Source organism: Saccostrea echinata, unplaced genomic scaffold, assembly GCF_033153115.1.
Source record: "Saccostrea echinata isolate AGI-Se365-2 ecotype Australia unplaced genomic scaffold, CSIRO_AGI_Sech_v1 ptg000064l, whole genome shotgun sequence".
NCBI classification, from domain to species: Eukaryota; Metazoa; Mollusca; class Bivalvia; order Ostreida; family Ostreidae; genus Saccostrea; species Saccostrea echinata.
The window spans coordinates 254,886-271,727 of NW_026889813.1; the positions used below are offsets into that span (position 1 = coordinate 254,886).

Sequence of the window (16,842 nt, forward strand, 5' to 3'; positions counted from 1 at the left end):
AGAAAGTTCAGGTATACATGTATATTGTTGATCCGTCCGTCCTTCCGTCTTTCACACTACTTCTCGGTTAAGCTCCTCTTACATTTTAAGCAGTTGTCAATTCATCTTTTGAAATATGAATGTTCGGATCCTGTAGATGTTCGATAAGATTAAAGAATTTTTATTTGTTTTCCGTAAGCCAACTAAGGGTCGAAAAACGTTTTTCTACAAAGAATATATTTCCAAATCCGACATATTTTAATGCTGTCTTATGGAATATAAAGAACGGTATTCTGCAGATGTGCAATAAGGTTTCGGGATTTCATTTTCATCTGAGAGGCCAACTGGGGGCTAAAATTTTAATCACTCCTCCCCATTTTTTGTCACAAAAATTTCTTACCAATATTCTTTTAACAGAATAATTCATTCATAAAATTCTTTAATGATACCCAAACTTTATTAAAAAAAAAAAAACAACAAAAAAACTGGGGTTTATTTTTGCATTCCATGATCGTCTGCCCCTCTATCACACTTTCCTCTTCCTCAAACTCCTCTCATATTCAAGGAGTAGCCACTTCTTCTTTTGGACTAGATTGTGGTGCCTTGTAGTTGCTCAATAAGGTTTTGGAGTTTTCCTTTTCACCGTGGGGCTAATTTCGGGTCAAACACATTTTCCATACAAAATCTCTGCTCTTAGAACTCTTTCATGTTACGAAGTAGTAAACCCGTCTTTTGGAATATGAGCAATGGTGTACCAAGATGTGCATTAATGTTTCAGAATTGTCAATTTCACTCATTTGCCCATGGGGTGTCGAAAAATCGACATTTTTCTATAAAAAGCTGGGTATCAAGAACTCCTGTTATATTTATGCGGTAGCCAAATTTTATTTTTAGAAAACGCTTTGTTGTGTCTTGTAGATGTGCATTAAGGTTCTTGACATTTTCATCCAGGAGGCTAATTGAAGTCCGAAAAATTTAAACGTCTTTTTTCTTTGTTTTTTTTCACAAAACGATTATCTTCCAAAATTCCTTTTCAAAGATAACCTTAAATACATCTTAAAATATTTTTAACTTCAGACTAGTAATGAATCTATTACATGAAATACTAACATAAGAGGTCCCTGTGCATATGCATACCTAATCATTTTATGCACAATTGGAAGCATGTTTATTTATGTAATGATAGAATCAATATTGTGGTTTCTTGAGGTATCCAGGTAAGAAGGAGGGTGCATTTAGAGGCAAACTCTTATATGCGTGTACTGCTGTCTTATGACAGCATCTTGCTTCACACTGCTGACGAATTTATTATTTGCTGGATGTTATTTATTATGTGAGCAACTCAAAACACTGAGATGAATTTGTAATAAAACATTTGCAATTGATCAAAGTATATTTCGTTGAAAACACACAATCATAATTATAAAGACTCATTTATCGTTGTAAGTATTGCATTGCAAAATAATGGGTGGACACAGGACTTTTTTCTAAATTTTTAATACTTCGCATTCGTACGTACCTGAAATAATTAATGATAAATACGTGATTTTTGTCTCTAAACTCCTTTTTAATTTAAATTGAAGTTAAATTAGCTAAGACAAACACGTCTAGCCAGAATGCCAATGAAGTTTAATGTACTTATTTCGTTGAAGGCCAGTATCCTCAAGATATCCATGTCAATGAACGGTCTCAAGATGAACTAGAGGTCACCTGGCATCCCCCTAAAGCTTTCCAGAATTCAAATTTGAACTACCTTGTTAACTGTTACAAAGTTGATGAACAGAAGATACATACTAAAATCCATGAAGTCATTGCCGATACAACTAAGTGTGTTCTCGATCATCTTGAAAAAGAAGTGACTTATAAGATCAGTATATGGTCTATGCAGGCTTCAACTCAGAAGAAGAAAGGACTCCCTAGTCAGACGAAGTATATGATAAAAGAGAAAGGTTAATATACAAACCTGCAAAATATTTCACACTGATAATACCTTAATCAGTCATTTAAAAAAAATTAGTTTGGAAAAAAAATCACTTTACATGATTGATATAAGCTAAAGTTGAACGCTGAACGGGTTTATATTTTAATACCTAAAGTTGGTGTAATTTCTAATTTAGCCGAGGAACCTCAAAAGTTGAGAGCAGTTTCAACGTCATATGATTCGATAACTCTTTATTGGCCTCTTCCATTAGAAGGAAGACAAACACACTATTATGCCAAATATAGGGAGAAATCGTCAACAGACCCTTTCAAAAGAACATATTTACTCTTAAATGAAACGGAAGAAAACCAAGTCCATATTCTTAACTTTTTGAACAGTAACACGGAATATGTTATTAAGATATTTGCTGAAAAATTGAAGATTCTGAATGAAGTGACAGTCAAAACGTTACCTAAGCGTAAGTATGAAATAACCTTCAGAGAATATTTTTGTGGACAGTTTGTATAAGTTAAAGTCCTAGAACGACGCATCATCAGAGATATGAATGTCTGCCCACTAGTGGAGATTACTGTCATGCACAACGTTAACAGTAAAAATAAAATTTGGAAGATTTCAATAAATCTTTATAACAGTCATGTATATACACAAAGCAATATTTTCTCATATTGCAGACATGGACAATTTTTTGAACCTCAGTTAATTTTTATGCCAAGTGAAGATTATGAATTCGGAAAGCCTCTACTTTCCAGAATTACATTGATAATAGATAAATTTTTATATATACAAAATCAATCTAAACTGATAGTTAGCTCAAATCTCTTGAAAATATGTCTTATTTGCCTACTTTATATGGAATTATTTACAAATTTCAAAACTCCTAATAACAGAAAAATAGGTAATCATGGACGCACTTCACATTTGAAATATTCGTTTTGATTAGATCAGCCTAGAGAGCTCCGAGCAAAGCGTGTAACTCCTTTTGAAATTGAACTTGAATGGGAACCTCCAAACATCTCCCTCAGAAAGGTATATACCTACACTATTTCGTACCATTCCAAGAATTCCCCAGTAAGCACAGTACAGACAAGGAGAGACGTGTATGTTTTGAAGGAATTGGTTCCTGACGTCGTATATACAATTTGGGTAGCAGCCGAAAAAGAGGGTCTTAAAGGGGACCCAACAGATCCCATAGAATGCCACACACCACGTTGTGGTAAGTGTTTTCTCTATCAAGTAAATGCAGTTTAATATTTCTTCACAAAGTTCATATTGTTTATAATTATTAAAAATAGGTCCCCAGAATCTACAAGTAGATGCTCTTGAGCGACAAATTCGTGTTTACTGGGACGAAGCTATTGTACCAGCAGAAACAGAGAGCCTGAATTACAGAGTGTGTCTTCAGAATGATAACAATCGCGCAATAGAAGGTGAAGTACTTCCAACCCCGGAAGCCAAATATGATTACGCTTGTTATTTCCGGAATTTATGGACAGATACCAATTATACTCTAGTCATGACGACCATAATAGATGAAGGCGACTGGGATCCGCCTACAGAATTGCATATCAAAACTAGAAGAGGTGAGAGAGGCTTTGGTAAAAAAGTAAAATATTAGTAACGTTCAGTAATAGACATTTTTCATTTATATGAGAGAGAGAGAGAGAGAGAGAGAGAGAGAGAGAGAGAGAGAGAGAGAGAGAGAGATAGAGAGAGAGAGAGAGAATCTTCAACGTCTAATGTTATTTCTTATTTATCTTTTAAAGATCCACATATTAGTGATCTAGAACCCCATGCTAATAATTTTCTGGTTACCTATTCTAACACACTTGGAATAGAAGTTGGTGAGAAGAAAGTTGGGGGAATATTTTTACCAACACTTTTAGAGAGTCTACGAGAACATTATGACTCGTAAGTGAAAAATCTTTATATATTTCTTTTTAAAAAAGGAAAAAGTAAACTTATTTAATTGTATATCTTAAAAAATCTTATTACAAACTAACTGATGTTTGAAAGTTGCATTTAATGGGAAAGTAACGTTGTAATTTGCATGCAGGAAAAATATCGTGGAAATCATGGAAATTGTTGATGAAGAGGTTCAAAATCGAAGTGCAGTAACTGGGAAGATAAAGAAGGTCTTAACAGTGAACACACTGCTTGCTCGTCCACGATTTTAACATATCTCTTGATATGTTCTGACGGTGACCGCCGTTTCAACGTATTTTCAACCAGTACATCAATTGGAATCCTGAGACACAATATATGTTATTGTGCTTTAAACCAGAATCTCTAAAATTCTTAGCGATCTTTTATACATGTGTATATAAGGATATTAAACATATTAGAAAAACGTAATTATGTTTTTTTAAGTACTGTCAATATTATAAAGTCTTCAGTTGAAAGTGATTGACAACTTTATATTTATTTGTACACCGTCTCTCCGCTGTTGATTTTCATCCTTATACATATATACTGGTATGTATATAAAAGGTGGAAATAACAAACAGTGATTAATTTCATTAATCCAGTAGAGAAAACGAAACGTGAACAGGACACAAACATTGACCTCTGGAATCACCAGAGGTGGGATCAGGTGCCTAGGAAGATCGAGTAAGCATCCTCTGTTGAGTAAAAGCACTGATCTAACAAATGCTATAAAACATGTCAGACCCCCCCCCCCCCAAAAAAAAAAAAAGACCAAACAATAGGTTTTATTTACAAACAAGGTCATTAGAACGACCGTAGAATTTGTGGAAAGCTTACTCTAAACGGGGTTGTTGAAATCCTTGTAACATCTATTTGTCAGAAGCTTGCCACGCTTTAAAAATTGATCGTATTCAGAGCATGCTCTTTCGTGTCAAATCAGTTGGGAGACATGAATACCATCTGAGGTGATGTTCGGACTGAAAAATGAGAATAGTTTTTATGTCAACATTTCATATTAAATAGGCATATAACTTGACCATAGGTACCACTTAACCTCCTCCTCAAATATATACCCCTTATATACGTTTGTAATGATGTAAGATAATTTTCATACATGGCCATGTGGATCTTGTCACAATTTTCCATTACACAATATCCTTTCATAGAAAATCAATGTTTCCTTATGGTAACCTGATAAATTTGTGTGAGTTAATCAGACTTAACTCAATATGAGTTAAGTCATATTATGGAAATGAGTAGATCAACTTCTTGTAACATAGTCAAAGAAGCATAACTCTTACAACATTATCATTACTGACCTTTGATACTACTCTTTACAATTGTCAAGTTTTGATACCATCCCTTGTTAATGCACATATATATTACGCGCGCGCCAATCGCAAATTCTTTCTGGAATTTCATCTCAACAAAAAATTCAACGACCTATCCACCATAATCCAGTGATCTTCATCCATTCCCGCCATCCAATAATTTGGGTAAAGTATATAATCATAGAAGCTACGGGAATGTTGCGGTGTAGTAAACGCAAATCAAAGTCCCCCTATGCCAGGCCAATCAGGACTCCAGCTGAAAGGGCCATAACTACTCCGACGGTGATTCAGACTTCACAGCCAGCAGATGTCCGGCAATCGGCTAACCAGGCTCCTCACCCATCAGTTGAAACTCTCAGTCCTCCTTCCATAGGGGATCAGGCACCTCAAGTCGAACAAACTATAAGGCAGCCCCCCTCCATGACACAACCTGAAATGCATGTTCAACAAGCTGCTAGTCATCCTCCACTACCTCTGCAGACCATGGACAGTAACCTAGACGTCGCAACACCAGAGCAATCCTTACCAATCACTATGCCAGCAAACTCAGGTGAAACTCCATTAATTAGCATTTCCGATGGGCTTGGGGTTCATGTCCCCCAGGCCATCAAGGAAAAAATATGGTCCAAACAATATATTGATTTAGCTAAAGTCCTTTATTCAGAAATAAACAATCATGACCTCCATAAATTTTCCATTGTTGAAGGACAATTGGTCGTTGAACCCAAAACTAAACCAACAAAATCATTACAATTCAAAGTTGGGTAGATGTCTTTTTGATATTTTCAAGCATATATCTTGCTAGGCACCCTTCAGATATTAAGGGCATATTAAAATATATGCACACGGTACGCCAAGGCTACAGCCGAAACACAAATGCTAACTGGCTTGAATATGACAGACAGTTCCGTCTTAAAATGTCCAAAAATACATGCATTTCCTTTGGATCAGTTGACGCAGAGTTGTGGTTAATATACATGCAGGCGCAACCTAATCACACTGCTCAACACCAAAAGCATCTCTTAAATGTTTCGATTACAATCTCAAAGGCTTATGCTCCAAACCCGTGTTTCTACCAGCATGCATGCATGCACTGCAACAAGTCCAATCCACGTATACACTGTTGGTCCTACCAGATCTAATCCCAACCCTCCGATATCGAGCCAGCAAAATCATAACCAACAGCCTAACATTAGGTTAAACCCAACTCATCCAATCGCGGGTCAGCAAAATTACACCCAACAATCCAACTTTAATTTTCGTCCCTATCGCCCAAGGCAATACCAGTCGCCAAGACCAAGATTTAACACGCATAGGTTCTACTCCAATTAAGCTCCCCGTACTTCAGAAATACCTAGCTCAGTATCCTCAAATTCAAGATGCCCAACTGTTACTTAATGGATTTTCATCTGGTTTTTATCTAAATTATGCAGGTCCAAGAGACTATTTAGAACCAAAACACATGAAGTCTGCTAGGGAACATGTGCGCTAATTATTGGCAATAATTACTAAAGAAATAAAATTAGGTCGCATGGCAGGTCCTTTTCCTAGCCCACAATTTCCCAACCTTTGGTGTAACCCAGTCGGTGTGTTACCTAAAAAGGACTGTGGATGGAGGTTGATTTCAAACCTGTCAGCACCAATTGGCAATAGCATCAATGAGCATATTGACCCAATTTTATTTTCAGTCTCCTACAGTTCATTTGACCAGGCAGTTTCCATGATTCAAAAAAATGGCAAAGGGGTATTACTCTGTAAAATGGATTTGTCTAGTGCATTTAGACTTTACCAATTCACCCAACAGTGTATGCGTATTCAAGACAAATATTATTTCGACATGTGCATGCCTTTTGGTTGCTCCATAGCCTGTTCAACATTTGTAAAATTCTCATCTTTCCTGCACTGGCAAGTAGCACAAAAGGCCCAAAATCAGAATATCATTCATTACCTAGATGATTTCTTGTTCGCTGGGAGACAAAATATTTCACAATGTTCCGAACTCGCCAAAATATTTCAGTTAACCTGTAGTGAGTTAGGCATCCCAATAAATGACAAAAAAAAAAAAACAAAAAAAACAAAAAAAAAAAAAAAAAAAAAAAAAACAAAAAAAAAAAAACAAAAACGAAGGCCCCTGTACAAGATTAAGTTTTCTAGGTTTAGGGATTGACACAATGGAGCAGGTAATCTTTATTCCTGACAACAAGGTTATAGAACTTCAGTATAAACTTACATCGCTCGTCTCTTCCAAAAAAGTAGCCCTCAAAGAAATAGAATCACTATGTGGATCCCTAAACCTTTTTGCTAAAGCCATCCCAGGTAGCAGAGCATTTAATCGCCGGTTTTACAATACAACAATTGGCATTAAGAAATATTACTTCTTGATTAAGGTTACACAAGCTGTTATAGAGGATGCTAGGGTTTGACTTACATTTCTCAAAGACTACAATGGGCATTCGCCATTCCCTGAACTATCTTCGTCAAGTAACGAGTCCCTTAACCTTTTCACCGATAGTTGTGGACTTGTTGTTCCTACGGTGGAGGTGCAATTTTTCAGAATCACTGGGGAGTTATTTCCTGGCCAGCATCATGGGGTCCAGATATTCGTAGGGATATCACTTTTTGGGAACTGGTGCCTATTCTCTTAGCTATTTGGGTTTGGGCCGATTACTTTACCGCAAAAAAATTATTGATAAATACTGACATCATCGCTTTAGTTCACATTTTAAATTCCCAGACCAGTAAGTCTCAGAGGGTCATGACATTATTAAGGCCATTAATATTGTTATGCATTAGGCACAACATTCAGATTAAAACTATTCATATTCCAGGTTATCAAAATTCAACCGCAGATTCAATTTCTCGATTTCAGTGGGAAAGATTCAGAACCTTGGCTCCTCAAGCAGACAAGATTCCAGCCAGTATACCTCCGGCATTATTGTCTCTCTTAGACCACATGTAGAAAGTTTGCTTGAAGCAGCAGTATCAAAAAACACTGCTTCAACTTACCAAAAGGGCATCAGCTCCTTTGAAACCTTCCGTTCTAAATACAATTTTGACTTGTTTTGGCCTCCACCCGTCCACCAGATCATTAACTACATTGCATATCTCAGTGCAAATCAAACATCAAATTCAACAGCAAGATGTTACTTAAGCGGTATTAGTTACAAAATCCAGTGTGAAGGGGGAATGGACAACACTAAAGCCTTTATAGTTAAGAAAATGTTAGAAGGTTTCCGTAGGCTAAATCCGACAAAAGACCTTCGATCCCCAATCTCTTTACAAATGCTTCATCAAATGATATCAATCCTACCCACAATGTGCTCAAACACGTACGAAGCCAAAATGTTTTCAACTGCCTTTCAATTAGCATTTTTTGCACTGCTGCGCATTAGCGAATTTACTTTCACCAGTAACTTTACACCAGTACTATCTTTACAAGATGTCACCATCGACAAAGAAAAAATATCTTTGTTTATCAAAGGCTCAAAAAACTGACCAATTTCATAGGGGTACCACGTTACAAATCACATACAGTTCTCAAACTGTATCTTTATTCAAACACATGCACAATTTTTGTCAATTCGACCTCAAATACAAGGCCCCCTTTTCTGCCATCTCGATGCTAAACCCCTCACCAAATATCAATTCACATCACTGCTACACAAAGCTGTGAAATTTATTGGTTTAGATACATCCATATTCAAATCACACTCATTCAGAATAGGTGGGGCTACTCATTTGTACTTGCAAGGAGTTTCCGATGAGGACATTAAATCTAAAGGTAGATGGAAATCTAACGTATTCAACTCTTACATTAGGTTTTAATGGTAATAATTATACCTGCAACGTTATCGTATTCTAACTGAATACTAAGATTGCAGGTCATACTACTGTTTGGATTATTGGATCATCCATAGTCCATTATGCTGCCCTTTATGCTGACAAGCAATTTGGAAACGCTCATCTAGATCTCCAACAGCACAATATTACAGTATTTTGGTCCGGTAAGAGTGGCATGGTTTGGGAGGATGTAGAGCCCACAGTTAATCATCTAGTTGACCAAAAGGGACACCCTGATTTTGTATTGATACACTGTAGAGGCAATAGTATAGACACTTTGCCATTGCGTAGACTTCAAAAGTATATGAAATTGACTATTGTTAATTTGCAAGTCCTGCTGCCAAACACACGCTTCATATGGTCCCAAATACTCCCAAGAAATTACTATAGACACATGCTTCCAAATATTGCAGCTGAAAAAGCCCGTATAAGAATTAACAAATCCTTAGCACCATTCATAGTGTCACGTAATGGTGCGTATCTAAAATACCCAGATCTGCAGCAATGTACATCAAAATTATATCGTGATGGTACACATTTGTCCAATACAGCTCAGGTTATATTTTTGAACACCATTCGCCAGGGATTACTCTGCATTGTACGCAGAAATGCCAAAATTTACCCCCAACCTACTTCCGAGTAAATACAGTCTCCCTGTCATAGCACTAGGGCAAAATTTTGCCCGCTTGTGGCGGATGTCTTCATGTATCATATTTTATTTTTCATACATGAAGACATATGGCCGAATTTTGCTTAAGCCTGCCCTGGATTCTGTTTTCTTCCAGGTCCGTGGCCAATAATTGGGCTTTATATTTTAATTGATACATTGATGGAATACATTGAGTGATTGAAAACAGTGATGCACTGATTGATTGTCATGTTGACTGATTGAAACATTCATTGATTGAAAACGTTGATTCATATGTTGGTTGTTGTGTTGTTTGATTGAAGTATTGATTGTTTGAAATATTGACTGATTGATCAAGTTATTGAGTGTTGATCTTACATCATAACTAACCAAAGTCGATGTAGATCACGCATTTTAGTTTAATAACATATTACATAATACAATAATTTAGTGGATTGATATATTGTCAAATCTGATTTCAACATATATTATTATTATTATTATTAAAACCATGACAAAGATTGCCAATACTGTGTTGTTGATCTATTCTATTGAAATAATTTATATTCCTCCGAACATTGAAAATTTGGAGTACACATCTCTGTGAATTATAACACTTTATGTGACACTAATTGAAACTAAAATAAATAATTGCTCTAGTTTATTGACAAGAATCATGACATCCATAGATTTTAATCTTCAAATTATCTGTATTAAATTGAATCTAGTTTACGTGTCGCATTTCTTATTCTTATTAAATAGATTTGCATTTAAAGTTCAGAGGCAATGAAAAAAACGTGCTCTTGCCTACCAGTTATGGTGTCAAATTGTAAAATACGTTCAGTTTCATTGGCTTCTGAAATTATTTTTCGTTTATTTTATGTGTTGAATATAAAATATTATATACATGTAGCTATACGTTCATGTATTTATAAGTCAATGTGCATTTACATACATATTGTATATGAACAAGTTAATGTTTAAATTTATCAGCACCAACTAAGATTGTCATCACTTTTTCTAAGTTTATCAGGACGTACAGTAAAGTTCACTAATTGTCTTAGTTTTTTTTCTACGTTTTGCAGTGAAAACACTACATTTTGCAGTAATTGTCTAGGTTTTCAGTAAAATATGGGAATTTACGTACGTTTCTGACTTAATAATGGCAATATTCATTGGCGAGCACTCGTGTATTTTCGGATTATTTGTTGTCATTGGCTCGTTTATACAGTGAAATGTGAAGATAACGAACAGAAATCAAGCTCAAAATTACACTGAAACAATACAATTCGTGCGCAGAGTAAACATGGACCACTAAAAACATCAGAGGTAGGATCAGGTGCCATGAATTTAAGAACTAAGCATCACTTGTCGACCATTCACACCTGCCGTGTGCTCCTTGTTATGATCGGTTAAATGGATACATCCGTAGACAACTCAGTGTGAAAATAATATCACATATATTACTTTCCGGTCGACAGGGGATGCTTACTCCTCCAAAACACCTGATCCCACCTCTGCTGTTTTTAGTGGCGCATTTTGGGCTAACGTCGTAATATATATTCATGTATTCGTAGGGCTAACATCAATTATAGTAATTCAACATAATCAATCCCTGTATTTTTTGTTATTTCCATGATTACAACACAATAAATTTAATCATTCTTGGTAAATCAACTTGTTCCTTGTTAAAATTCAATGTTTAATACTTTTTAGTTTACTTTCATAATCTTTTTTTTTCAATCGACAGAGGGAAAATGAAGATTTATCAATGTTTTTTTTCAAGTACATGTATATTCCAAATCACTATAATCACGCCCAAAATTCCTCTAGAAATCCATCATATCACAAGTGAATCATCCACTCCTTTTTGAATTTCTGCATGTCCGTGTTATTGTTGTCTCTCACACATCCAAATAATTAAGTCCCATTCAAATGATGGAACTTTTTTTAAAAATGGTCTTATGGCATATAGGATTGTTTTCCTCTCCACCAGTTCCTCTGTATGTTAAAAATACCATATCGCTAAATACTTTCAAAAATGAATATCTTAATAATAACTTAAACAGACTAGTAAAAATACATGCCGATTTTGAAATAAACGTTGTTTTTTAATTTGTTTTTTAAATAGCTTGTTAGATGAAATATATGGAGATAACGAACAGTATTCATGCTCAAAAGTCCATTCAAACAATACAGATCAGAAGCAGAGCAAACACGGACCTCTAAAACATCAGAGGTGGGATCAGGTGCCATGGAGGAGTGAGTATCCCCTGCCGACCGGTCGCACCTGCCTTGTGCTCCTTGTCATAATAGGGAAATAATGAAAAAACCCGTCGACAATTTAGTGGGTAAATAATGGTCTAAATTAATATGAAAAATGTTAGTCAGCATTTGACTTAATGGTAGATTGTATTTGCTGACAAGGTCAGTATATCGACCATAAACTTACGAAATGATCACTTTAAACGATACTTGATATTCTTGTTTCATCAACTTGTTGTCAATAACATTACTCGTTTTAGAAATTGTTCATACGTAGAGCATGCTCTTGCGTATCGAATCTTCTGGGCTTTTTAAAATTAATGTTGGATACATTACAGTGTATGTTCGTACACTGTTCGCTTATTTTAATGCTAAATCATATCATAATGATTAAGATATTTCACAGTTAAATCCCTACGTTTTATGACGAATTAAAGAATTTGATTCTGGTAATTAGTGTATGTACCAAAAAGTCCGAACAGATGACGTTTATTTATTGACGGGGAAGTTTGCTCTGGGTAATAGGGAACGGTAGTACTACAGTTCTAATTAATCGATTTGTTTTTCAAGTATACTATATCATGTTTAAACTTTGCAATTCATCGACAACAGCACACTTTATCCATCCAGAAAATTATAGAGATAGATTAATTTCTGTAATAGAAGTAAATAAATCTAAGAGTATTCATCATGCATTTGCCTGTAAAAGAAGCAAAAATATCCACGGATATTAAGATTGCAATAGAATAGCATTTATCATTAATTGTGACTATCAAATAGAAATATGATTCCTCAGCCCTCAAAGCAACAATAAACAAGCATTCTGAGAGTATTGCGTTAGCAATACTAGTCCCCTACCGGCAAGTGTAATCTGGTTCCCGTTAAGAATTGAAAATGCCATAATTCCGTCAAAAATCAATTAATCGGACCGAAGTGCAAACTTGATCTGTAACTCATCAAGATACACTCACATACCAAAAATCAGCTCAATATCTGCAAGCGTTTAGGAAAAAAGTGCGGAAAACCAAGTGGGACAGACTGACAGACAGACAGAGGGACAGACAGACAGACAGACGGACGGACAGACTCAGAGGAAACCTATAGTCCCCTCCGGTTTCACCGGTAGGGGACTAATAAGGAAATTGAAATTATTATAAATAATTATTTATGTAATTAAGTCATATAAATTTATTGAAAGAGGCTTAACTGAAATTGTCAGTCTACAACTTACCGACCCCGATGTATTTTCATATTATTTAAATATCAGTTTGTGTGGTAACTGTGTATCATACAGTTTTAAGGTACGATCTCATGAACTCATAAGCATGCAATATATTTGCTAGTTATCGAAGTTCTGCCTCTAAAAATTGGGGAGACATAAAATAATTTAACCGTTTGTAGTACTTTTGAATGGTAGGTCAAATGTCAAGGTCAAGTAAACAGCAACACTAATATTTTGCATAATGTTTAATGACAAACAGTGCACATGCTTAATAGCAAAGACTAAGGTCTCAAATGTCCAAAATATGTTGAAAATCGGCATTATGAACTATTTTGAAAAGTAGGTCAAACGTCAAGTTGAAAGGTTCCTGAGGTCAGTAACCATGGTATTTTACAAAAGCCTTTGTGCAAAGCAATACATGACCAAAAAAATCGAATCCATACATCTTACAATTCTCAAGATATGAAGTGTGACAGACAGACAGATAGACAGTCAAATAGGCAGACAGACGCCTCGAAAAGTGATCCCTAAGTCTCACTCTGCTCTGCAGGCGACACAAATTACAACTCACTGACGTAGACAGCTGATTGTGTGATTTGGTGCATACGTGCCATAAAAGAGTTTCGTACCCACCACCCAGGCAGCATTACCTGAGTATAATCTTCTACTATCTGATGGACACTTAACATATAGAGTGTGATTGGTGTTTTAGGAAAACGATTGAAAATCAAGCTTAAAATACCAATATCCCCTTCAAAGGTAAATAATTATAAATATGACAATGTGATTAATGAACAAGTTCTTTACATTCGTACTTATATGGAAGAATGTACTTTTAATTTTTACCTCATGTCTGATATCCGTGTACTTTAACTTTAGTAACTTGGCACTACTGTTTTTTTCTGATGATTGTTTTTTTTTAAATCTCTCTCTCTCTCTCTCTCTATTCCCATTAAAACTTTTTATCCAATATTGTGGTCCACCCTAGACCCAAGGTGTCATGACTAACATTCGCCTTGTTGTTCTGGAGATATAAAAAAAACCCAATACATGTATATACATTTTTGTGTAAAAAATGATCCCGGATTTTAACATCATCATAACTCCAGGGCCATTTATTTGAACAAGCTTGAATCAGCATGATATGGGAATGGCTGGGTATTAATATGATTTAGTATCGCCCTGTTACTCTCAAACACTTTGTGGAAATTTCGTAGATATTTTGATGTAAAAAATTTTAATGACGAATTTGCTCCATATTTTGAACAGATAAGAATCTTGTGTGCTACAATGGGATGCTAATATGAAATATGAGCAATTGTTGCGCTGCTATTTTAAAAGCTTTTTTAAAAAAAGAAACTGTCCCTATATATTCTGTATGAATGTTTGATCACTTATTGTGGTCCTACATAATTCTCGGGGCCACGATTTAAATAAATTTGATTTTGCACCATCTGGGAATGCATGTATAATAATGCACTGTGCTTATGATTTTTATCGTGGCAGAACTGTTCTTGAAAAGATTCATCATCAAGATTTTTTCTTACATATTTCCATCTAAGACTTTGAATCAAAAAAAAAAAAAAAAAAAAAAAAAAAAAAAAAAAACAGCCTCAACCTATCGCTGGGACCATGATTTATACAAAATTGAGTCGGCATGACGATTGCATATTTCAGAATATTAACATCACTTTTCAGGGTCCTGCGGTTCTTGAGAAGAAGATTTTAAAATAATTTCTGGTAGAACAATATGAGAAAAATATGTAATTATTTTAATATATTTTGCATGTATTCTTCTTGGATTTGATTAATTTAGTAATATTGCAAAATATCTGCGTGTATGTGTAAAACCTTCTGTCTTTCGGCCTGTCAGGATTAAGTTATCAATAGATCCGCCTCCATGACTGCGAATCTTAGGACATATTCACGTGTTCTGATCAAACTTAAGCTAGGTATTTAACACTGTTTTATAAAGATAATGGTGTAATAGATTATGACTAAATGATAACTTTGTTAAATCTGTCTCTCCCATTAATGAAAAATTTTACAGTTGGTTAATGGGGATTTAAATTACAACAGGTACTTCTTTGATTTGTATCTAATGTAAACAAAAGACACACAGCTATAGAATAAGAAAATTTGAATCGAAAAATAATGTTTGAAAATGTAAAATAATTGCATTACATATAGTGATTTACATCGTGTATTTAAAAATGGACAATCAAAACAACTCTGGAGGAATGTTGTGTCAAAAGACTCGGGATTAAAAATGATGAGGGTATGTATATGTTTATTTGTTCAGACATTTGATCCACTTCTTGAATCACTGATTTTGGTTTCTCGTTCTACTAATTATTTTATATACTTGTAGAGAACCCAGGAGAGATCAAAGAGACATAGACGAAAAGCAGGTGCGTGAATACATAATGACCTCTATAAATATTTATATCCACAAATTTTGCTATGTACAACTCAAATCAAAAACTGGTAATTCGCAGCTCGTTTTTTGCTCAATCGCATATATTATAAAATATGAGAAACAACGTTATATGAGTGAAAATGTCATTTAATCAAATAAATGACGAAAACAGACAAAATATCTAAACACATACAAATATTGAATTGGCTGGGATATAAAGTCAAGCAAACAATGTTTAAATCTGACTATATTCAATTAGAGAACATGACGACTAGTCATATAATAGAAATCCCAGCCAATACAACTTCAAGAAAGTTAACTACAATAATTAACAAAAATTTGTTTTCTTTTTTCGTAATATTTATTTCTTTTCCAAGTCAGAAGCAACAGATCTAGAAGAAATATTTCCAAATTCTTACTTATAGAACAATTTGAGTATAGAAGTATTTTTGCAGCATAAAAAGGACAGTAAATAAAATATGTAGGTCTAAATCTAAAGAAAAAGATTAGAATGGCTGCATCAAAATGATTTAATGTCCAGTTGAGGAAATGTATGTATTAAAATTCTGATAAAAATTCAAATATTGTGGTGAACGACAAAGATGAAGTCAATTATTCATTTTATCACACGTTAAGAAAGTTTTATAAATTAAGTGTTACCATTGAAGAAACCTTACATAACAAAACAAATAGAAACAGTAATAACAAAGACTAACTATCTAACAAACAAGAGCATAATAAATCTCTATGTTTCATCTCAGTACAAAAAATATTCAAAAATAATATTTTTAAGAAAGTATTTTTTTCAGCTAATAGAAAGAGAAGTGATACAGATTGTGTGTGTGTATATATATATATATATATATATATATATATATATATATATATATATATATATATATATATATATATATATATATATATATATATAATTTATAATCAAGTAAGGTTATTGAGCTTTATCAATTAACAATGGCTATTTTCATTCTTATGTCGAAACGATATATCCTGGTGAACTTGAGATTAAAGATACCACAGAGTCTGACACATCTGTTTCATATTTGGATATTTTACTTGAAAAAGACGTTAATGGTAATCTAACAACCAAGCTTTATGATAAACGTGATGACTTTAACTTTTCAATCGTCAACTTCCCTTACTTATGCAGCAATATACCTTCATCACCTGCATAGGGGGTATATATCTCTCAGTTGATTCGATACGCAAGAGCATGCTCTACGTATGTACAAATTCTAAAACGAGGTAAATTATTGACAAATAAGTTGATGAAAC

General features: G+C 34.4%; 1 protein-coding gene across 1 annotated transcript in view; it reads left to right on the plus strand.

Annotated features, from left to right (window-relative positions):
* Positions 1-16,842, plus strand: part of LOC133175651 (collagen alpha-1(XII) chain-like) — a 47,402-nt gene that overhangs the window by 4,959 nt on the left and 25,601 nt on the right. Inside the window, exons 2-5 of the mRNA XM_061310762.1 lie at positions 1,632-1,928; positions 2,076-2,378; positions 2,862-3,134; positions 3,214-3,501. Coding sequence (XP_061166746.1) covers positions 1,632-1,928; positions 2,076-2,378; positions 2,862-3,134; positions 3,214-3,501 — 1,161 coding nt within the window. The remainder of the gene's footprint in view (positions 1-1,631; positions 1,929-2,075; positions 2,379-2,861; positions 3,135-3,213; positions 3,502-16,842) is intronic.